The 23,084-nt window shown below is 37.4% G+C and overlaps 2 protein-coding genes and 1 long non-coding RNA gene across 12 annotated transcripts; 1 reads left to right on the top strand and 2 right to left on the bottom strand.

The window, feature by feature from the left end:
- Positions 1-851: 851 nt before the first annotated feature.
- On the bottom strand, positions 852-12,453 carry LOC144181552 (inosine-5'-monophosphate dehydrogenase 1b). 6 transcript variants are annotated; one of them, XM_077710109.1, is made up of 17 exons: positions 12,216-12,453; positions 11,714-11,783; positions 11,202-11,300; positions 11,017-11,088; positions 8,919-8,967; positions 7,405-7,506; positions 7,258-7,332; positions 6,982-7,188; positions 6,063-6,150; positions 5,806-6,005; positions 5,614-5,704; positions 4,655-4,750; positions 4,374-4,517; positions 4,161-4,305; positions 3,223-3,366; positions 3,064-3,147; positions 852-2,227 (listed from the first exon to the last, which is right to left on the bottom strand). In XM_077710109.1, the coding sequence occupies exons 3-17, from the start codon at positions 11,297-11,299 to the stop codon at positions 2,206-2,208; spliced, it is 1,617 nt and encodes a 538-aa protein (XP_077566235.1). In that variant the 5' UTR covers position 11,300; positions 11,714-11,783; positions 12,216-12,453; the 3' UTR covers positions 852-2,205. The 6 variants fall into 6 exon arrangements, with proteins under 6 accessions (XP_077566235.1, XP_077566237.1, XP_077566234.1 ...); XM_077710111.1 differs by having other exon boundaries at positions 11,017-11,085; XM_077710108.1 differs by lacking the exon at positions 11,714-11,783 and having other exon boundaries at positions 12,216-12,452.
- An 822-nt stretch (positions 12,454-13,275) lies between these two features.
- LOC144181561 (uncharacterized) lies at positions 13,276-16,554 on the bottom strand. Of its 3 annotated transcripts, none has more exons than XR_013324704.1 (3): positions 16,286-16,554; positions 14,576-14,836; positions 13,276-13,548 (listed from the first exon to the last, which is right to left on the bottom strand). It is a non-coding gene; the product is annotated as an uncharacterized LOC144181561 (long non-coding RNA). The 3 variants fall into 3 exon arrangements; XR_013324703.1 differs by having other exon boundaries at positions 14,576-14,786; XR_013324705.1 differs by lacking the exon at positions 16,286-16,554 and adding an exon at positions 15,203-15,265.
- LOC144181549 (sortilin) lies at positions 14,560-23,076 on the top strand. 3 transcript variants are annotated; one of them, XM_077710101.1, is made up of 20 exons: positions 14,560-14,857; positions 15,600-15,662; positions 15,735-15,811; positions 15,870-15,966; positions 16,047-16,214; positions 16,353-16,426; positions 16,509-16,555; positions 17,277-17,413; positions 17,475-17,558; positions 17,647-17,707; positions 18,802-18,954; positions 19,022-19,119; positions 19,192-19,294; positions 20,237-20,411; positions 20,640-20,833; positions 20,895-21,090; positions 21,975-22,239; positions 22,309-22,415; positions 22,506-22,623; positions 22,713-23,076. In XM_077710101.1, the coding sequence occupies exons 1-20, from the start codon at positions 14,669-14,671 to the stop codon at positions 22,728-22,730; spliced, it is 2,424 nt and encodes an 807-aa protein (XP_077566227.1). In that variant the 5' UTR covers positions 14,560-14,668; the 3' UTR covers positions 22,731-23,076. The 3 variants fall into 3 exon arrangements, with proteins under 3 accessions (XP_077566227.1, XP_077566228.1, XP_077566230.1); XM_077710102.1 differs by having other exon boundaries at positions 19,195-19,294; positions 22,713-23,073; XM_077710104.1 differs by lacking the exons at positions 22,506-22,623; positions 22,713-23,076 and having other exon boundaries at positions 22,288-22,396.
- Positions 23,077-23,084: the final 8 nt, after the last annotated feature.

Genomic DNA, 23,084 nt, shown 5'->3' with positions numbered 1-23,084 from the left:
TGCCGACTGGAACAAACTGCTTGTGAACAGACTTTAGGCAAAATAACAGTATTAAAAAAATGCATGGCCGGATCACAATGCATCATTTTATAATGTCAACATGACCTATTTGGAAGTGGTACATAGAAGGACTCAAATAAGTACATTTTGCTTATTGTTTGAATATCAAATGAAGGAATAAATAAAGACTAAACCTGTGGTTAGTGCCAAGTTTCCCATGGCATGAACGTTTGAAAAGATGCTCTATGCCGGTTTATCGTTGAGTCCAAGTGTAAACTCCATTGAACAGACCTAGTTGGGAATCTGTAGGATTGGAATTGGTCAGCGATTTTTATCCTGCAATTATTCATAAACGTGACAAGACCGTCGGAATTAGTTGTGACAAAAAAATGGGATTTTATCCAAATGGATTGTATAAAAAGATTATAAAAAATGTGGCTAATGGTACAAAACCGAGACTTTAATATCAGCGGAAACATTTAAAATGTACTATGTAATATCCAAAAATAATTTTACGCAAAAAGCTCTGCTATGACACATTTTTCTTCCAACAATTTGATGTAGTGACATGGCAAGTTTTTATTTTTAATTTTCAATAAGAAATTCCTGTTTGTTAACATACCTAAAACCTGGAAAAGTACACAAATCACTTAAAAAAACGTTCTAAACTGGTCCAAATACCACCTTAGTCCTTTCTCTCTGTTTAAGATGCATTTAGTCAATTTGAAACCCTGAAGTCATGTTTTACGACATTGAATAAAGCCACCATTTTAATCCCTACAACACCGTTTAATAAAGTTGATTTGCAAATACTTTTTCTGGTTTTTTCCCACAAAAGACAACAGACGTGATCAGTTTGATTTCTTTATTTCTTTAAGCAAATACAACAGTGAAGCATCTTCCCTGTTGTAGTGCTTTTTAAACGGTAAACAGGTAGTTTCAGGATGAAAACAGATAAACTTGTATTTTCATGTACTTTTTGGGCATTTTCATTAAAATACAAGACCCTGCTATTCGAGAAAAACACAGTTACAGTTGTACCTCGACATACAAGGACCCCGACATAAGAGCAATTCGAGGTAAGAGTAAAAGTTTGAGCAAATAATTAACTCTAGATACGAGAAAAAATTTGAGATACGAGAAAGCCAGGTGGCCAAGAGATGAGATTTTGTTTGAGATTTTAGCGCACCATCTTTTTTTGCCGCATCTCTTTCGTGTATAACAGATATCTACGAGCATTTTTAAAATAAAAAATTTTTTTCCAATCCAATATCCTGTTTTTGGTGTTTTTTGCAGAGAGTTGGAACAGATTAATTAGTTTTTAGTTCATGTCAATGGGAAACGTTCGTTCGAGTTACAAAAATATCGACATACGAGCTCAGTCCCGGAACGAATTAAGCTCATATCTCAAGGTACAACTATACAGTTTGAAGAAATGTAGCTTTTGGTAGAATCTGCGAGTCATAGCATAAGGCCTTATCAAATATACTACCATTCAAGAGTGGACACTATTTGTCATTTGATAGATTGTGTCTAAATCTGACTGGTAATTATTTATAATGTAACAAGGCGAAACAAGCTCTGTGAGCTATTTGTAACAGAAACTGTCCACTTGTCAAGGCATTTGTGCAGTAAAAACAAACAAGGTCAGGACAGACTAATATCTATCACCACCCTATCTACTTTTATCTGATTTGGTTTTAACGTTAAAAAAGAGAATATGTCCCAAAAAAAAAAAAAAAAAAACTTGTGGCATTACGTATGCTATTACAACAAAGCTGAATAAAAATATAACCCTTTTGGGTTTGTGGAAAAAGAACATGCATATCAAAAACTTTTTTGTGGCTTTATATTCAAAGCCCAGATAGCTTTTATGTAACAAAACTCATCTGTGGAAACAAACCTGATTATCAGTTTTGGTCATGTTAGAGGCTTTAAAGTAAGTGTTCTCACCCCAAAAAGAACGAAAAATGCGACTACAAAATGTACTATGAAAAGGGCAAAGTCAAATCTGTCGCTAGGTAAGATTGGGGAAAAACTGATTGGGTGCTTTTTGAACGCAAAAAACATTGTTCCCCTGCATTGTTGTGATTTTTTGGAGAGTCGTGTAGTGATCAACACGTTGGTTGTGAGATTTTTATAGTCAGGTAAACAAAGGTTTTTTCACTTTTTAAAGTAAGGTGGTGTGATAGGTCATCTTGCAGCTCAGTAAAGACGCTTCTCGTAACTGTCGAGGTGAGACGCAAAGAAACAATTAGTTCGGATTTCAACTGCGCAATAGTTTTGGGTTAATTCTTAATTCGTGCATCAAAAGCACATGCGGAACTACACAATGTTAAGAGTATTTTGTTAAAGTGCTACTGCATTCTGCTATTTTAGTAAACAGGCTCATTAGAGAAGGAACATGCTGTTAAAGCTAAAATCAGCATCTTAGATTACCGTATTTTTATGACTATAATGGCGCACTTAAGTCTTAAATTTTCTCCAAAATAGACAGGACGCCTTATTATACACTTTATATATGGAAAAAAATTAAAATGTGTTATTCATTGAGGGTGCCCCTTTAAATGCGGTGCGCCTTATAGTCGTGAAAATACGATAATTTACTTTTGTTGAGAAAATGAATTAAGAAAGTAAAAAGACGACTGTTTATTCATATTTAGTTAGCTTGAGGTTAGAAAAAAATGCCCGAAATTTGTATACGATTTGCTGCCATTGATTGTCGTCCAATGCATTTTAACTGCCAACCATTCCCCCTTCAAATGGAATTGGAAGTCTATCACTCTAAATTGCACTGAAACGAGAACATTTTTTGTTCTACATTCATTTTTCAGTTGTTTATGCCATTGAAGTTTATTCAACGGAATTGAAAGTTTATCTAAGTCAGAAAATTTTCAAGTTTTGACTCATCATGAGAGAGTTTAATATCTAAATATCTCCTGTTTTCAACAGTACTTAGATATTAAACTATTTCTCTCATGAATCAACAGTAGATATTTAGATATTAAACTCTCATGGGTTAGAGTTAGGGTTGAGAATATGGATTTAAAAAAAACTGCTTACGAGTGAAGTCCGTGAACGCCTCCCTCCATCTGTGCCGACATGGTTCTCTTCTCAAACTTGAGCTCTCCGGAGTACATCATGGAGCTGATGACACAGAAAGTACCATATTTGACTCCCATGGCGGAATCATAAGCAAAAAAATAAGAGAGTTGCACTAACCGGAGTACCGAGAGACTTTTGGCCCCAATGTCCTGGCAGCCATGTTGAATACCAGCTATGAGGTATGGTACAAACTTGTGGATAGAACCCTTGTCCTGCACCGATCCAGACACACCCTGGGCCACCTTCACTGCATCACCTTCACTGTAAGCCAAGTTCAAAATAAAAAGTCAATTCTCAACTTCATACTGCTGAATATTTTTTAACTATAATTCACATGGGAGTATATGTTGCAACTAGCCAAATCACAGAATGAAAAGTGGGAAAAAGCACATGTCGTACTAGTGGATAAGTCACATTTTTCGGGTTCAATTGTTTAATTTACTGTACATTTTTAGGCTGTTATTTGAAAAACTTAAGTTAACAGCAATCCCTCAATTATCAAGACTTCACAAATTCACTACTATTGCGGCCATGTCTGGTCTATATTAATAAAATAATAATCGGGGGATTACTGTACATGTATTTTTTTTAAACATGAAGTATTGGTGGTCATTAGGGCAAAAAAAACAGGTTGCACTTAGGTATTTGTCACTGGCCCTATCAAACTATAAAAAAAAGTGCAACTTATAGTCCGAAAAATACAGTCAATTCAATAAAAATGCAGTTCCAGTTCACCTGAAGTAACGTATAAGTGTGAAAATACAGTAGATTACAATTAGCTATTAGTACATTAGTCTTTTGGAATTTTTATAGTTGTAGTATTCCATAAATACACACTATGATGAATCGACTATCGCAACCATAACTGGTCTATATTCATATAATAATAATCGAGGGGTTACTCTACACAATATATACATTTTTTTAAACATGAAGTATTGATGGTCAGTGAGGCAAAAAAAAACAGTTAAGTATTTGTCACAGGCCAAACTATAAAGTGCAACTTATAGTCCGGAAAATACAGTCAATTCAATAAAAACGCAGTTCCAGTTCACCTGAAGTAACGTTTTTGGCTGCTGGTGCTCTTCTCCATGGCGTCGAGGGAACCCATGCCGCGATACTTTTTCAGCCGTACTCCATCTGAGAAGAAGTACTCGCCGGGCGCTTCGGTAGTCGCTGCCAGCAGGGAACCCATCATAACTGTGGTGGTAAAAAATGATTGACATCATAATCCAGAATTTAAACTGTTATTGCCGATATATTCCTACCGGTCGACGCTCCGAGCGAGAGCGCCTTAACCACGTGTCCCACAGTCTGGATGCCGCCGTCCGCGATGACGGGCACGCCGAAGCGCCGCGCGTACTCGGCTACTTTGTACACCGAGGTCCCCTGAGGCCGCCCGCATGCCATAACTGCAAATGGCAGCAAAGAGGCGAATCTTGGCTCAGTAATTGCACACAAAACCAGAAGAGGAAGGTGGCGGACAGTGGGCTGCCGTTGCCACGGGCAACCGTGAGCAGGAACGTGGCAAACACTTCTGTGTGATTACCTTCTTGTGTAATGCAGATGGAGCCACAGCCCATGCCGACGCGAAGTGCGTCCACACCGGCATCGATGAGATTCTTGGCTTGTGCAGCCGTCACCACTGTTAAAGGGATTTGTTTTCATTTTTATTAAGTGTTAGGGTGATTTTATAAGGATTAATAATTATCTCGTGGGCTGCCCTTAAGAGTAGACATCAGATTCCCTTCAATTACGAGGAACTGGCATTGATCATTTGGTGCTTGGATGTTTGGTCGCTGGTCTTTTGGTCCATTTTGGTCAAATGGTGACAGAGTTTACTGTTGAAACCAGCTCTCAAAATTATATTCATGAAAGTTTAATATCTAAGCACTGTATAATATCTAAGCACTGTTTAATATCGAAGCACTGTTTAATATCGAAGCACTGTTTAATATCGAAGCACTGTTTAATATCGAAGCACTGTTTAATATCGAAGTACTGTTTAACAAAAATTATATTCATGAAAGTTTAATATCTAAGCACTGTATAATATCGAAGTACTGTTTAACATCGAAGTACTGTTTAACATCGAAGTACTGTTTAACATCGAAGTACTGTTTAACATCGAAGTACTGTTTAACATCCAAGTACTGTTTAACATCTAAGTACTATTTAATATCTAAGTACTATTTAATATCTAAGTACCGCTGAAACCAGCTCTCAAAATTATATTCATGAGAGAGAGTTTAATATCTAAATATCTACTGTTTCCAACAGTACTTCGATATTAAACTCTCTCTCTCATGAATCAACAGTAGATATTTACATATCAAACTTTCTCTCATGAATATAATTTTAAGACCTGGTTTCAACAGTAAACTCTGTCACCATTTAACCAACGACCAAAAGACCAGCATCCAAACATGGATCATTCAATTCTAATTCAAATGAATTCAATGTCTATTACCTTCAATATAATGGAAAAAAAACCTCATCGTTATGTACCGTTTCCTCCCACGACTTGCAATTCAGGAAATTTCTGCTTGATGTAATTTATCATGTCGATCTGAAACACGGAGTTGCCTTGTGAAGAGTCCTGCAGAAAAAATATATATAAGTAACAGAACAACACAAAGTACAATGAAATAAAGTGTTCTAATATCAAGTACATTGTTTTTTGACTAGAACAGTACCCACCAGCACCACGACGTCCACACCCGCCTGCGACAAGAGGTCAAGCCTGTACTTGTCGTCTTCGCGGGTTCCGATGGCGGCGCCGCACAACAGCTGCTTGCGTGAGTCTTTGGAAGCCAGCGGGTAATCCCGGTTCTTCTTGAGATCTGTCCTGGCGATGATGGCCACCAGCTCGTCGTTGTCGTTCACAATAGGCAACTTGCCTGGTACGCAAAGAGAACCTCAACAAAACATCGAAACTAACAAGCCTGCATTTTTACCTTTTTTACTGCGTTGCAGAATGTCATTGGCTTCTTTTAGGGTGACTCCCGCCGGGGCGACGACTAGCTCTTCCCTCTTTGTCATAGCCTGAAAGAGCACAAGCAGAGTATTCGTGTATATATGGCGAATTTATATCTATACTATTATATTAATACATCTTTGTTGGTGTGTGTGTATCTGTTCGAGCTCTATGGACTACGGTAATTGACACAGGCTTGGTTTTGTGTAAAAAAAATAAAAAAAAACAATAAATATCAAAAATCTAAGAAAAAAAATAAAATCGGGTTTCTAAACACACACCAAATTTGGAAAGCCAATGCAAGCCATTGCAAGCTATTTGAAAGCCGTTGCAAGCCATTTACAAGCTAGTCATAAGTGTTAATCCGGAGTTTCAAGATCATTGGTCTCTCAAAAGCAGAGAAAAATCGATAAAATATTAAAACCACTGCAAGAACAGTACTTTGCACATGGCCAGCTCTACGTAGCCTCCATAATCTTTTTGAAAACTCTGGCCAAAAACATTGTTTACAAAGAAATTCAGTTTTCCATGTTTTACAGCCCTTCTATCTTTTTTATTTAATTAAATTTGAATATTTCTTAATACATTCCTTTTTACTTTACTGTGCAAATAGAAGAACAAGTGGTGAAATCTGGTGAGCACAGTCTAAATCTGCTGTGTATGTGGTTGTGACTCAGTTCTTCTCCATTCCAACCTTAAACGTAGCCAATAAAAACCTATTATTCGCAAATCATTTTTACTGTAGAACTCTATTTAAAAAAATGGTACGCATAAGGGAGCTTCAAATATGGCTCTTAGTAACACCAACCAATTTGGCCACTAAGTGAAATATCATACAACCGAACTTTCTCCTTTACTATTCTGCTTGTTTATAACAAATTTAAGTACAGAACACTCACTTCCGCCAGGGTTTTGTTGTGGTCCTTCTCCGACAAGAAATCAATGTCCCTGGAGGTTACGATGCCAACCAGCTTTCCGCCCATTTTCCCCGTCTCCGTGACAGGGATGCCTGAAAAACCATGGCGCACTTTGGCTTCCAGCACGTCGCCCACCGTCTGGCGTGGGCACATCACGACTGGATCTGTGATGAAACCTTGCTCGAATCTCTGAAACGTTCGTCAAAGGAAAAAAAATCTAAAATCCAGAAATCACAAGAATGGATAACTACGGCTTACCTTGACTTTACGGACTTCGTTGGCTTGGAACTCAGGAGTACAATTGTGATGGATGAAGCCAATGCCTCCCATCAGCTATAAATTTAACAAAGGTATACTAATCATGATAACAATAAATGGAATATTAGAAAATGATTAGCGTTTTACCGCCATTGCGATGGCCATGGCTGACTCTGTGACCGTGTCCATGGGGGATGAGATAAGTGGGGCCTTTAATGAGATCTTCTTGGTTAGTGCCGATGTTAAGTCCTGACAGGTAAAAATAAACAAAGAAAAATGGCAGAGTTAGATAAAGTAACGAATAAATAAAATAAAAACCCTTGAAAAATGTGTTGTTGGACAACCATGCACAGTCACACCCATACCTTGGAGCAAGTTAGACTGTTCAATCAATTGAAATGTGGGAGGAAACCAGAGTACCTGGAGGAAACCCATGCAGGCCCAGGGAAATCATGCGTGACCAGGATTTGAACCCAGGAACTCATAGCTGTGAGGCCGATGCGCTAAAGTGTTTAGCTGAATTAAACTATATAATGTATCCAATGTGGTACTTGCTTATGTAGAAAAACATATCTACAAAGAAAATCAAATTTCATGTTTCACATCCCTTCTATCTTTTATTTAATTATATTTTAATATTTCTAAATACATTCCTTTTTACTTTACTGTGCAAATAGAAGAACAAGCGGTGAAATCGGGTGAGCACAGTCTAAATCTGCTGTGTATGTGGTTGTGACTCAGTTCTTCTCCATTTCAACCCTAAATGTAGCCAATAAAAACCCATTATTCGCAAAGCGTCTTTACTGCAGAACCATGTTAAAATGGTACACATAAGGGAGCTTCAAATATGTCTCCTAGTAACAGTGCACGTCATTCATCACACCACCGATTTGGCCACTAAGTGACATATCATACAAATGAACCAACTGTTCTTCTTGATGTAAAAATACTGATAACAATAACATTAAATGGTATGTGAGGTAGGGTTCAACAATAAAGTAGTGAAGGGGATTCTTTACTCAGAAACTGATGGCAAAGGTAGAACACCACCATCAATTTAAATTTACTGAACACCTCACCGAGTTGTGAAATTCCATCTGCGATATAGAAACACGTGAATTTTGCACACACATGATCTGTTAAAGTGGTCAGTTTGTGGAATTCTACATTTGGCCTGAAACAGCGTGTCCTAAATGAATGGACATACTGTTCAAAAAGCCAAACAGGGATACTGAAAAGCAGAACTGTGACACTACAAAAGGACTCATAACCCAAAGTTGAACCATCGAAAAAGAAGCATAACGTATCAAGACAATTACTAGGACAGATAAGTATCACAATGATGACTTATGAATAGAAGTATTGACATTTTCTGCAGTTTTTATGCATGGTACTGTGAACAGAACTCTTAACAGAGCTTGTGTATGTATAGTAAACAAGAGATTACAGATATATATTAACTAAAACCAGCAAAATGAATAAAGCAGGAGGATTTGTTATAAATCCCATGAGATTATCTGAAACACATCCAACCAGCTGTCACCAAATGTCTCCACCCAAAAAATAAACAAGGTTATTTTTGTTTCAGTCAATTTTGAGGTTTATGGTGGCTGACTTGCGTCTAGACGGGGCGAAAAAAAAGACATTACTGACGTTCTTACCACTTCGTCTGAGGTGAAGTCGATGAAGCCGGGCAGAATCAAGAAGTCACTGAAAGACAAAAACAAAATGTCAGTGTCAGAAAATGTCCGAAATAAAAGTTCCAGTTCAGTTTTAGGACAATATCCACACTTTTAATATCTGGGACCTTACTAAAAAACATTTTTGCTATGTGTATTGCAGTATAAAATGGTATTTATATGTGGTTATGTGTAGTACATAACAGGTTTTTTCATCTTTTCCAAAAACTTTAAAAAAAGTAGAGCAGAAAACCACAGTGTTGTTTGCTCTGACGCCTACAAAAATTTAAAAGAGACCAGCAGAAATTCCAGAAAAACATCTGTTAGCATTTAGTGACTGAATCAAAGACAAAAGTTAAATACTAATTACTTTCTCCAAAAGCGGGGAGTAGTACATAAGGAATGTGTAGCCCATAGTATTGACTATTTTTTAAAGATATCCAGAGAAAAGCAACATCTACAGTCTTTGTGGGCACGTGTATATCATATAGTTTATCCGAGGTGAATGGGATTCATGCAAAATCGATATAAAATGGAAAAAAAGTTACATAGCATAATTTAAAGCAAACTGTTATGGTTTTTTTTTTTACATTCATTGAAATATTGATTTTTGCAAAATATTTGAAAAAGTACAGCATAATGAAAATAAGTTTATCTTTGTGTTTGGGTCCTATGTGCGTTTTCAGAGAACTTTTGGTACAGTACGGTAGGAATTTGACACAGGGTCGCTATATTGTGAGTTCATTTTTTCAAAGTGCATGCCCTGCGTCACGTTCTCTTCACATGATGTCAATTGAAGGCATCATGAGAAAAGCCATGGCAGAAGCCGTGATGCGTGTGATTAGGCCACTAATAGGCGATCCCTCTGTAGAAATCAGTCCATCCAAATATTGCCAAGATTTCAAGTAAAATGCTGGTGGTTTTGGTTATGAAATTCATGGGAGAGAGTTTAATATCTAAGAGAGAGTTTAATATCTAAGAGAGAGTTTATTATCTAAGAGAGAGTTTATTATCTAAGAGAGAGTTTAATATCTAAGAGAGAGTTTAATATCCAAGTACTGTTTAATATCCAAGTACTGTTTAATATCCAAGTACTGTTTAATATCCAAGTACTGTTTAATATCCAAGTACTGTTTAATATCCAAGTACTGTTTAATATCCAAGTACTGTTTAATATCCAAGTACTGTTTAATATCCAAGTACTGTTTAATATCCAAGTACTGTTTAATATCCAAGTACTGTTTAATATCCAAGTACTGTTTAATATCCAAGTACTGTTTAATATCCAAGTACTGTTTAATATCCAAGTACTGTTTAATATCCAAGTACTGTTTAATATCCAAGTACTGTTTAATATCCAAGTACTGTTTAATATCCAAGTACTGTTGAAACCAGCTCTCAAAATTATATTTATGAGAGTTTAATATCTAAGTATCTACTGTTGATTCATGAGAAAGAGTTTAATATCTAAGTACTGTTGTAAACAGCATATATTTAGATATTAAATTCTCTCTCTCATGAATACAATTTTGACAGCTGGTTTCAACAGTACTTAGATATTAAACTCTCTCTCTCTCTCTCTCTTAGATATTAAACTCTCAGGAATATAACTTTGAGAGCCGTTTTCAACAGTAAACTCTGTCACCATTTGACCGGCGTCCAAACGTCCAGTCACACTCCAAAAATAGCCCCTCAAAACATACTTTTTTTCTGAAATGAAGGCATGATAAAACAATGAAACACCCACTGCATTGAAAATTCTTGACAATACAAGTGTATATAAAATGACATTACATAATGTTGCCAGCTAGGATTATCTTGCTAAAATAAATGCGAGTGTGTTATCCTCATGACCATTGTACAACTGCATCTCTGTGACAATAATTCCAGAAAATCATTGTTCTGGCTTTGGAATTTTCCACAGAAAGAAAATTGATTGCGTTCATCCCACCAAGACAGATTGCAAATTGTCCATTTCAAATCTGGCGTATCATCGTGGGGGGGTGAGTGACCTCCAGGGGCTTTTTTTTTCATGCTGATTTTTTTGCTTACATGTTCAAATTGAACTAGTTCTACTCACTTGTAAGTCAACCCATCTCCTTTAGAGCATAGCTCTTCAGCCGTTTGACCATCCGAGTGTTGCTCACATCTGCTGGTTCAGAACGCGTTGGCCATTATAAAGCGCTAATCGATCACACACACGTATAAGTGTGTGTTTTCTCGCGGCGAGACCGAGTAAGGAGGGGCATAGGAGTGCCATCTTACTTGTATGTGAGGCCATCGCCGATAGAGAAGAGCTGTTGGGCCGAGAGTCCGTCCTCAGGCACGTAACTGGTACCACCGCTGATTAGGTAATCTGCCATACTGTAAAATAACAGAAACAGGGATGTCAGGAATTAAAACTCAGACTAAGGCATGTTTTTATATTATTTTAGGTCGTTAGTAAGCTCTCATGAGTCTATTGCTGTATTTTCCAGCCAAAGAATACACTTTATATTTGTTGTGTAGTCTTAGAATTATTTTTTTGCTATTTAATTCCGCAAAAAAAGCATATACCGTATTTTCACGACTATAAGACGCACATAAAAGTCTTACATTTTCTCCAAAAATAGACATGGCGCCTTATAATCCAGTGCGCTTTATATATGGACCAATACTAAAATTGTTATCACGATAAAATAAAATAAATCAGTCGATAGGACAAATACGGCAAGCAGAAAAAATATTAAGGCGCTAGGGGTAGTGTCAATGCCATAATACAGATATCCATAGTTTACCTCACAGGTTAGTGGAGAGCCATATGCACACATCAAAAGAGTCATATGTGGCTCCTGAGCCATATGTTCCCTAAACAAGAATAGTTTTCTATAATAAAAGGCAATCAGATCAATATGTTATTATGCATACATTGCCACCACTTGGAATAATATGGATCTTGTTGGTTATGATCAGATTTGGTGTTACAAGTGCAAGGAGAATACTTTATTTTCTCTTTTTTTGAGTCAATGAGCACACAAATGGGATGCATGGGGAGCTAAAGTTAGCCATTAGCTGAGCAGCATGGCGCTCTACTGCGCATGTCTGCTGTCTTGTGTCAACTCACGCGCGTGGGGCTTATAATTATGGAAAAACAACAAACTGCAGCGTTTTATTCATCCGATCCACTTCAGTAGACATCTACGTATAGTTAACTTCAAATTGAAAAACGATCGTCGTGAAATTCTAAAGTGAACGAAGCGAGGACGCTAACATGCATGCTACGTAAAAACGTGAGTTTACCTCGATGAAGGAATGAAGGCAGACACTTCGCCTGTGGCTCCAAAAGTCGGTGAAGCAACAAAAATAAATCAATAAAAAAGGTGGCAAGACTTTAGCGTATGTAACGCTGGATTGTGTGTGTGGCACGCTTAATGTGTACCAGCCCGATCCTAGTTATATCCCCTTTTCCGCGTGGGGGAGTGTCAATTCCACGCGAGCTGATGATGTCGCTCACCACAAGGAAAATGTGGTGACGTCACTGCCACCGAGGTGCGCACACACGCATTTCAGGGTTGAGGATAGTCACGTGACATGTTAGGGTCTAAATCAGGGGTTGGGAAATTATGGCTCGGGAGCCACATGTGGCTCTTTGCTATCCTGGGAGTTAAAATGTTTTTTTCTTCATGTTTTTAAAACTATATAAAAGACCATCCTTCTTTTTTCTAAGAATGTATTTGAGAAACAGATTTAAATGTTAAAAATTAGATTAAAATTAAATGAAATGTTAAAAATTAGACCAAGGTGCCTTTGATTACATCAAAAATATGTAGATTGCTGTTTTTTAAAATACGTGTCAGGAAAAAATGATCAAACTTTTAGAATGCAAGAAAAATGTTATTTTAACCCTAAAACAATGTTTATTTTAGCTTTTATTATATATATTTTTTGATTTTACTAAATGATTTTTGAACTAAAAACACTGAAAATTGATTAAAAAATGACAATCATTGATTTAAAAGTGCTAAAAAAAAATCAGGAACTTTAATATACATCTAAACTCTTCATTTTAATTTGATCCTAAACCAAAAAGGCAGCATGATTTACTTTCCCGGGCCACACAAAATGACACGTCGGGCCACATTTGGCCCCCAGGCCACCACTTTGAAACTTATACATTATAATAACTGGGAGGGATTTGTTTTAAAAGGCTGAAAGTAGGTCATTGGCAGTCTGACTCAGTGATTCCTTTCCCTTAGCCCGCCTGGGATAGCCCAGCAGTGATCCATGAAATCCCTATTTTTAAACGCTCACATTAAGCTATGGCTTTTAGATTAAAAAAAAAAAAACATCCTACCTCCCCTGGCCCATTCTGGCATGAATGCAGGTGGCGCTATAGCGCTGTGCTGCAGTCTGGTGGCGGACGAATAGCTCTCCTCCGGTTGACATCCTCCACCGGTCCACTTGTTGGCCCTCACAGACCTCCATCTCAGCTCCAAGTTTGACTCCCTTGGCCAAATGCAAGCTACATTTAGGATTCCGCTTGTGGGAACCTTGAAGGGTGTCACCCAAATACTCTTATCTGGTAGTAGTAGTAGATGTTCCCACGTGTGGAGGACTCGCAGGATGCACCTGCCTGGAAAAGAGACAACAAGCATGTCAGCAGGGGGAGTAACCAAGGAGATTTTCCCAGAGTGCGGGGGTAACGTTGGTAATGATAAGCATAGAGACGTGTAATCTAGACATAGTGGATTTTAACAGCAAGATTTTTGGGGGTTTTGAACTCACCATTTTCTGTTATGGTAACTTTACTACACACTTTTTTACATGCAGGTGAAGATGAGAGTTAAGATGCAAAATCATATTAAAACCACATGTTAACCTTAGACCTGTCTTATCATGTGACATGAAAGACAGGACATCACATGGACACTGAATAGGAGACAAATCGGCTTTAATTAAAGTTAAAGCTTTAAATTGGTGCTAATGGCCGTCATGTGGTTGTGTGGCATGGAGATGGTCACGGGGAGTTACGGTAGACAAACTGTAAAAAAAAGACTGTTCTCATTCATTTACAATCAGAGGTTTTTAACTGTGTTACAATATTCACATGAATGGCTGCTTTAGACTGATGATGAACTAACTTAGGGGTGGGCTAACTTTTAGGCCTGGGGGGCATATTGACTTTAAAAATTTGACAGATGGGCCGGGTCAGCATAAGATATGATACATATAAAAAAGTGCATCCGTTAACAGTACATATGAAACATTAACTGAAAAAAAGGACTAAAGTATTAACATACTCATCACTCATCATTAAAGTAAAAAGTATAAAGTACAAAGTCAGTTTAATTTGTATCATTTCAGTAATTTTAAACCACTAGTTATATGTTACTTTGTCAATAAATGGCAAATTCGGAAAAATAAAGATCTTTTTCCAATCCAATATCCTGTTTTTTGTGTTTTTTTTTCAGAGAGTTAGAACAAATTACTTTGTTTTTAGTTCATTTCAATGGGAAAGGTTGACACATGTTTAGTTTAAGGTCACACATGGCCCTAGTGCGCAAAAAAAAATGGGGGAAGGGGATGCGGGCTCCAACACCTGCCGATGAGGACGCAGCACTTTGCATGCAAATGAGCCAATCCCTCCACCACGGACTTACCTGGTCTGGTTCTACCCCCGCTGCCACTTTGCAGCACACACTGCCGCTTGTGGACACTTTTTCTGGGGCTTCTGAGTGTGTTGGACACCGGTCATGATCTGGAGGTGGGTCGCTGTGCTTTGCGTTTTGCTTCAAATCGGGACCGAGGCGTGGAAACTTTCCAAACGGAGCGCCTCGACTTCTGCGGGAAACTCCAGGGCTTCTAGTGGTCCTCCATTCGAATCATGTCAGCTCACATTAACACCAGACGAGCATCGAGTTCTGGATGACAACACACATGAGGTAATGTATTGTAAAAATTTTGGTTCACAACCTAAGGGCCGTGGTCTATTTTGTGGTCCTTTGAGATTTTTTTATCGTCTTATACAATTTTAAGTGATTTATTTTACTTTGTATTTATTTTATTGATATTGTTGGATTATTTTTACATTTTTTTCCATGAGTATTGTTAGTCATTGAGCTGCAAACTGTTGTTTTATCATACAGTAGTTGTAAATATATATAAAATAAAGCCTTATGTTGTATTGTAATGATAAAATACATGATTAAATTGTCATAGTCTTCTTTAGATTATATGGTTAAAATATGTTATAGTCTTCATTAGATTATATGGACAGGTGGACTGACCTGGGTTTGAACCCAGAACCCCAAAGCTCTGACACCGATGGGCTAACCCAGGGGTGGTCAAACTTTTCAGCCCGGGGGCCACATTGACTTTAAAAATTTGACAGACGGGCCAGGTCAGCACAAGATACGATACAAATAAAAAAGTGCATCCGTTAACAGTACATCTGAAACATAAATAGAAAAAAAGGATTAAAGTATTAACATACTCATCACTCATCATTAAAGTAAAAAGTATAAAGTACAAAGTAAAGTAAAAAGGAATGTATTAAGAAATATTAAAATGCCATTTAAAAATAGATAGAATGGGCTGTAAAACACGAAAAACAAATAAGAGTGGACATATATCACCTTTAAAGGGCTACATTTGATGCACTATGCTGTTTTTTCTGCTCTTTAGACGGGCTTTAACGGCGACGACGGCTCCCACGTGATTCTCACATGGGTGGGAGACGATACAGGGGTGAGAATTGCAAAAAAATACCACGCTACAACTATGTGAAGCACCCAACATAAGCAAGTATCTACCATCTAGGTCATATTGGTGTTGTCCACAATCAATGCGCCCATAGACACTTTCCTTGAAGGAGGCTCTTCACGTCTTTATAGAAGGTAAATATTGAACAAAAACAAGATTTATTGTCATCTAAGCACTTTTTTCTCGCCCCAGTACGGATTACGGCAAGTCCTTCCATGACATCTCATCCAGTATCAACCACACTTTTATTAAAGAGGAATTTGGCGTTAGCGTTGGACCAGGAAGTTCTGTGAGTTGGATTCAAAGTTTTGGACAAAACAATATGGCGGAAGTTCTAGAGACTTCTCAATGTATGTATATATGGAACAGGTGATACTAGTGGCTGATACGCCGGTGGTGGACTATCCGGGGGGCGTCATTTTCACCTCTACGGATGCGGGTGCCACGTTTCACTTTGTTCAACTGCCCTTCCACTTGTTAGAGCCCTTGAACTACCACTTCTTCAACCCTAGTTTGCTGGTGGCGCTCAGTATTGACGTGAGTTATGTATAGTGTTGTTTGCTCGACTTGTAAAGAAACCGACAATACGATTGTAAGGGCATACATACCTCACGTCTTGGAGAGAAGAGGGTAAACATCATGGCCAATGAGTGAGTTCCTGATCTGAATTGACAGGGTGCTCTCTGGCTCTCGTTGGACTTTGGCGCCACGTGGACAAAAGTGCATGATGGAGTGCATTCTTTCTCATGGTGAGAATCAACAGGAAAAATGTCCAAAGCCTTGGAAAATCAAGTCATTTTTAAGAAAGGATTTCTTTTTGCTTTTTTCTAGGGGTGCTGGTGTCAATTTGTTCTTTAGCTGCAGAAAAGAAGACACAAGTAAGGTGGTCGCCGGTCTTTTGGTATTAAACAGTACTTAGATATTAAACAGTACTTAGATACTAAAAAGTACTTAGATATTAAACAGTACTTAGATTTTAAATGTACTTAGATTTTAAACAGTACTTAGATATTAAACAGTACTTAAATATTAAACAGTATTTAGATATTTAACAGTAGTTAGATCTTAAACAGTACTTAAATATTAAACAGTACTTAGATATTAAACAGTACTTAGATATTGAACAGTACTTGGATATTAAACAGCACTTAGATATTAAACAGTACTTAGATATTAAACAGTACTTAGATCTTAAACAGTACTCAGATATTAAACAGTACTTAGATATTAAACAGTACTTAGATATTAAACAGTACTTAGATCTTAAACAGTACTCAGATATTAAACAGTACTTCGATATTAAACAGTACTTAGATCTTAAACAGTACTCAGATATTAAACAGTACTTCGATATTAAACAGCACTTAGATATTAAACAGTTCTTGGATATTAAACTCTCTCTTTCAGATATTAAACCATCTCTCGTATATATTAAAGTCTCTCTTATAGATATTAAATTCTCTCTAATGAATATAATTTTGAGAGCTGGTTTCAACAGTAAACTTTATGTCACCAAAAGACCTGCAACCAAACGTCCGGGCACCCCAAATGGCCATTTATCTTTACTATATCATAAAAGAATACGACCTGTCGTTTTAGTGGACAAAGAAGAGAGGGGTGACATGCAACTGAAGAGGACCCAAGACCTTGGGAAGACCTTCACCACCATTCACGAAGACGTCTACAGTTTCGGCTACATCGGCGCTTTTCTCTTCTTCTCTGTCATGGAGGATACGGTGAGATATCCTTAAAAGAAACACCATTTTGGGCCATTTATTTATGTCTTTTTCCTCCCAGCGATCACCGAGGGTCATGTACTTCTCATCCGACCAAGGAAACACCTTCAGTCGAGCGTTACTCCCATCTGCCTCAACTGAACAAGTGAGCCTTTCAGTTTTCCGAGTATAAAATAAGTCATCTCTAATTTCACGTTATCAATACCATTGTCCGCATTTGTGTACAATTGCAGTTTTACTCCATCTTAGATGGAGATGAGGACATGCTCTTCATGCACGTGGACAACCCAGGAGGTACAAAAACAGTAATAGTACTTCCAAACTTGGCATAAACAGCCTATTTTTTTTCTTTTGTTATGGAAAAGCTTGACAGCAAAGACTGGTTTCACCAGTTTGGCGAATTGCTGACGAATCATTCTCATCTTTGGAGTCTTTTCCAATTGGATGGTGTTTCATTTCTATCCACCATTTTCTACATTTTGTCCAAAAACCCTTTTAAAACTCTTTTAAAATGTCCACAATACCTTCAATTTTTAAAATACTGCTGTTAAGTTGACAGAACCTTAGATAAGAAGCAAAGATATGCAAGGGGTCTTTAACTTTTGTCGACAGTGCTATGGGTTTTGTGACAAAAGGCTGACAAGCATATCTGAAGATCGGGGTGTAACATAAGAGCACAAACAAACACACTTGTAATGTGTTTGTCGCCCTTTTAAACTGACCTTGTCCTCAAGCTTGCGCATGACATAATTATCAAGATAAAATCAGACATAGGCTTTGTCATACATCATTGACTCAACAAAAAGAATAAAATTGATCACTTACCTCTCACTGTCTTCTTACCTACCTTCAGTCAGCCAGATTACCACCCAAAGCCCTTCATTTAAATTACATTTCAATATTTCTTAATACATTCCTTTTTATTTTACTTTGCACTATATACTTTTTACTTGAATGATGAGTGATGAGTATCTTAATACTTTCGTCCTTTTTTTCTGTTTATGTTCCATATGTGCTGTTAACGGATGCACTTTTTTATTTGTATCGTATCTTGTGCAGACCCGGCCCATCAGTCAAATTTTTATCTATCTATTTCTATCTTTTTTAAAACACATTTTAACATTTCTTAATACATTCCTTTCTACTTTACTTTGTACTTTATACTTTTTACTTTAATGATAAGTGATGAGTATGTTAATACTTTAGTTCTTTTTTCTGTTTATATTTCATATGTACTTTTAACGGATGCACTTATTTATTTGTATCATATCTTGTGCTGACCCGGCCTGTCTGTCAATTTTTTAAAGTCAATGTGGCCCCAGGGCTGAAAAGTTTGCCCACCCCTGACATGGACTTAAAGTCTTGCAACATCAATGTAATTCCTATAGATACCTACTTTGGGACCATGTACACGTCGGATGACCGTGGCATCCTATTTTCTAAATCCTTGGAGCGCCACTTGTTTGACGGGCAGCGCAAAAGTGATTTCCGCAACATTACATCCCTCCGTGGCGTCTACCTCACCAATAAACTGGACAAAGGTCGGTTACCGTGTCATATCTAAGTCGCCGTTGACAAGATGGTAATTCTGTACATTTGCTGTTCCAGATGGACGAATCAGATCAGTCATTTCATTCAATCGTGGAGGAACATGGCATCAGATTTCCAAACCTCACAATGTGGAATGTGGAAAGGAAGTAAAGAATGTGTGTGAGCTGCCATTCAAGCGTATCTTGTATACACATACATTTCTCTCAAGCATTAATGACTGTTTTCAGCAGTGCAACCTTCATATTCACGGGGAACACAGTCGCATGAATCGCATAATCCCCATGCTCCTCCTATCTGAGCCCACCGCAGTTGGTCTGGTTATCGCACATGGTAATCGGTCGCCGGTTCCATACCTTAGCCGTAAGCGGACGTTTGGTCGCTGGTCTTTTGGTCGCCGGTCAAAAGAGAAGTTTAATATCTGAAAGAGAAGTTTAATATCTGAAAGAGAACTTTAATATCTATGTACTGTTTAATATCTAAGTAGTTTAACATCTAAGTACTGTTTAATATCTAAGTACTGTTTAATATCTGAGTACTGTTTAATATCTAAGTACTTTTTAGTATCTAAGTACTGCTTAATATCTAAGTACTGCTTAATATCTAAGTACCGTTTAATATCTAAGTACCGTTTAATATCTAAGTACTGTTTAATATCTAAGTACTGTTTAATATCTATGTACTGTTTAATATCTATGTACTGTTTAATATCTAAGTACTGTTTAATATCTAAGTACTGTTGAATATCTAAGTACTGTTTAATATCTAAGTTCTGTTAAATATCTAAGTACTGTTTAATATCTAAGTACTGTTTTATATCTATGTACTGTTTAATATCTATGTACTGTTTAATATCTATGTACTGTTTAATATCTAAGTACTGTTTAATATCTAAGTACTGTTAAATATCTAAGTACTGTTTAATATCTAAGTACTGTTTTATATCTATGTACTGTTTAATATCTATGTACTGTTTAATATCTATGTACTGTTTAATATCTAAGTACTGTTTAATATCTAAGTACTGTTTAATATCTAAGTACTGTTGAATATCTAAGTACTGTTTAATATCTAAGTACTGTTGAAACCAGCTCTCAAAATTATATTCATGAGAGAGTTTAATATCTAAATTTTTACTGTTTACAACAGTACTTAGATATTAAACTCTCTCTCATGAATCTAATTTTTTTTTGACCAAAAGACTAGGGACCAAACGTCCGAGCACCTATCTTAGCACAACGTTTCTCATGGCTTGTAACTCTCGTCTGCTTGTAGGGACGGTAGGTGACTGCCTGGCATCGTGGCAGAATCCTGATGTGTTTGTGTCCTCTGACGGAGGTTACAACTGGATGGGCACGCTCAAGGGTCCTCACCACTACAGCATACTCGACTCTGGTGGGCTCGTTGTAGCCGTGGAGGCACAGCGTGAAGGCCAAGTTACAACCATCAAGTACGGTTCTCGCTTTTACTTTCCGTTTTAGGGTTCCAAACTGGGCTCTGACTTGTGTTTTTCAGTCCATCGTGTGAGATACAATACATATTGTATTTTCTCGCATATAAGCCGCCCCCGTATATAAGCCACGCCTTTAAAATTACTTTAAAATCGTTGAATTTTATAATGATAGAAATCAGGAAGGGGGCAAATACTTTTTAACGGCACTGTATAATTAATTCTCAGGTTCTCTTCGGATGAGGGTCACTGCTGGAAGTCGTACAAATTCACCGAGCAACCCTTCTTTTTTGCCGGCTTGGCTTCCGAACCAGGCACCAAAGCCATGAGCGTTAGCGTTTGGGGCTTTCGTCCCGAGGATGACCACCAACCCATGTGGGTGACGGTCACCATTGACTTCCAGAGTCTCATCACCAGAGAATGTGAGTTAAAGTTAAACTTATAAGAAAAAGCCACCATGACATTCAGATAACATTGTTTCAGGTAATGATGAAGATTATGAAGAGTGGTTAGCGCACTTAACTGATGATGGAGGTGCTTCCGAACGGGATGGCTGTGTCCTTGGCGTCAAGGAGACGTACCGGAGGCGGAAGAAAAAATCTGTGTGTAGGAATGGTCGCAGCTACATCGTGGTAAAGAAGGAACGCCAGTGCCAGTGTACCAGGGAAGATTTTTTGTGGTGAGAATCACAAAACACATTGATCTGTGAAGCAGTTATATTAGATTAGGCAAGAAAAGGCAAATAGGTGCTTGGACGTTTGGTCGCCGGTCTTTTGGTCCATTTTGGTCACCAGTCAAATGGTGACAGGGTGTTTACTGTTGAAACCAGCTCTCAAAATTATATTCATGAGAGAGAGTTTAATATCTAAGTAGTGTTTAATATCTAAGTACTGTTTAATATCTAAGTACTGTTTAATATCTAAGTACTGTTTAATATTTAAGTACTGTTGAAAACAGTAGATATTTAGATATTAAACTCTCTCTCATCAATATAATTTTGAGAGCTGGTTTCAACAGTACTTAGATATTAAACAGTACTTAGATATTAATTAGTACTTAGATATTAAACAGTACTTAGATATTAAACAGTACTTGGATATTAAACAGTACTTGGATATTAAACAGCACTTGGATATTAAACAGTACTTGGATATTAAACAGTACTTGGATATTAAACAGTACTTGGATATTAAACAGTACTTGGATATTAAACAGTACTTGGATATTAAACAGTACTTGGATATTAAACAGTACTTAGATATTTAACAGTACTTAGATATTAAAATCTCTCTCTTAGATATTAAACTCTCTCATGAATATAATTTTGAGAGCTGGTTTCAACAATAAACTCTCTGTCACCATTTGACCGGCGACCAAAAGACCGGCGACCAAACGTCCGATCACATCTAAATATAATGGCATAGCACATTTTGACACAAATACTGTACATCACATAAAACTCCCCCAAAATTAAATAAAAACAATTGATACAGCAAACAAAATAATCATTTGAGGGCAAAAGTACTAGTAGTAACATACTAAACAAACTATTATTTCCAACAGTGATTACGGATATCAGCGCCACGTCAACACATCCCAGTGTATACGACAGCCCGACGTACACACCAAAACTTTGGAGTTATGCTTAAACGGAGAAGAGGACGAACTCCTCACGGCGGGTTATCGCAAAGTCCCTAGTGATCGTTGCGAGGGGGGATTTTCATCTCAGTTGGAAGTCCAGACAATCATCAGACCTTGTGGTGTTAAACCTAGCCAAGATACACCTACTGCCCACTTCACCGTCCCAGTCACACACTTTGACACATCGGTGAGGACCTATAAGATCCTCAAACTATTTCTCCTCATATACATTTAGAGCTGTTTTTTGGGTTTCTAGAGAGAAAGACTGGTACTGATATTGGTGTGTGCCGGGGCAGGCGTGGTGGTCCTGGCGGCCATCATTTGCGCTTTGGTCACTGTGAGGAGAGGGGTTGATCGCCGAAGGTAAACCAAGCACGCCTGGGAATACCGCTTAGTTTTCTAAGGGTATGAAGACCAACTATTGTTTCATACTGTTGTCACCCACCCCTGCAGGGAACCAGAGTATCGTTTCTCCAATCTACAGATTCAAGATGACTGTAATGGAGCCACATGCAATCCAGGAAGTGGAAACAGTAGCAATGGAACGGCCTGTGCGCTGGATTCGGATAATGTAACAAACATGGCTTTATATATATATATACATATATTACACACTAAAATATTTTACATTGACCGGGATGTTTTTCTTTTCTTTTTCAGCTTACTCTTCTACAATGAAACTATTATTGGTCTGATGCTTAACTGGATCTGAAGAACCAAGACCAAATTAAATAGCTTTATTTATTGAAATGCATTTCAGTCTGGATCTGAAGTTTTTTTTATTATTATTTTAATGTTAAAAGCTTTGCTTGTTGATCTTGTTTTATGCTTAAATTAATTGGAGGTACATTGATGTCAGTGACAGGGTATGAGTTCAGATAAAAAGGAAAAGTTCTGTGGTTTATTTTATGTTTGAGCACTCAAAACCTAACATGCAAATACTATAGCTTCAAGGGATTTTATTCTTTGTAGAGAAAGGAGGAGGGGGCTGTGGTGTCATGTAACTTTTGAAATACGCAAAGAAGAAAAATG

This window comes from Stigmatopora nigra, chromosome 23, assembly GCF_051989575.1.
Source record: "Stigmatopora nigra isolate UIUO_SnigA chromosome 23, RoL_Snig_1.1, whole genome shotgun sequence".
NCBI classification, from domain to species: domain Eukaryota; kingdom Metazoa; phylum Chordata; class Actinopteri; order Syngnathiformes; family Syngnathidae; genus Stigmatopora; species Stigmatopora nigra.
The sequence above is the reverse complement of the archived record's forward strand: the minus strand, read 5'-3'. Positions and strand labels throughout refer to the sequence as shown.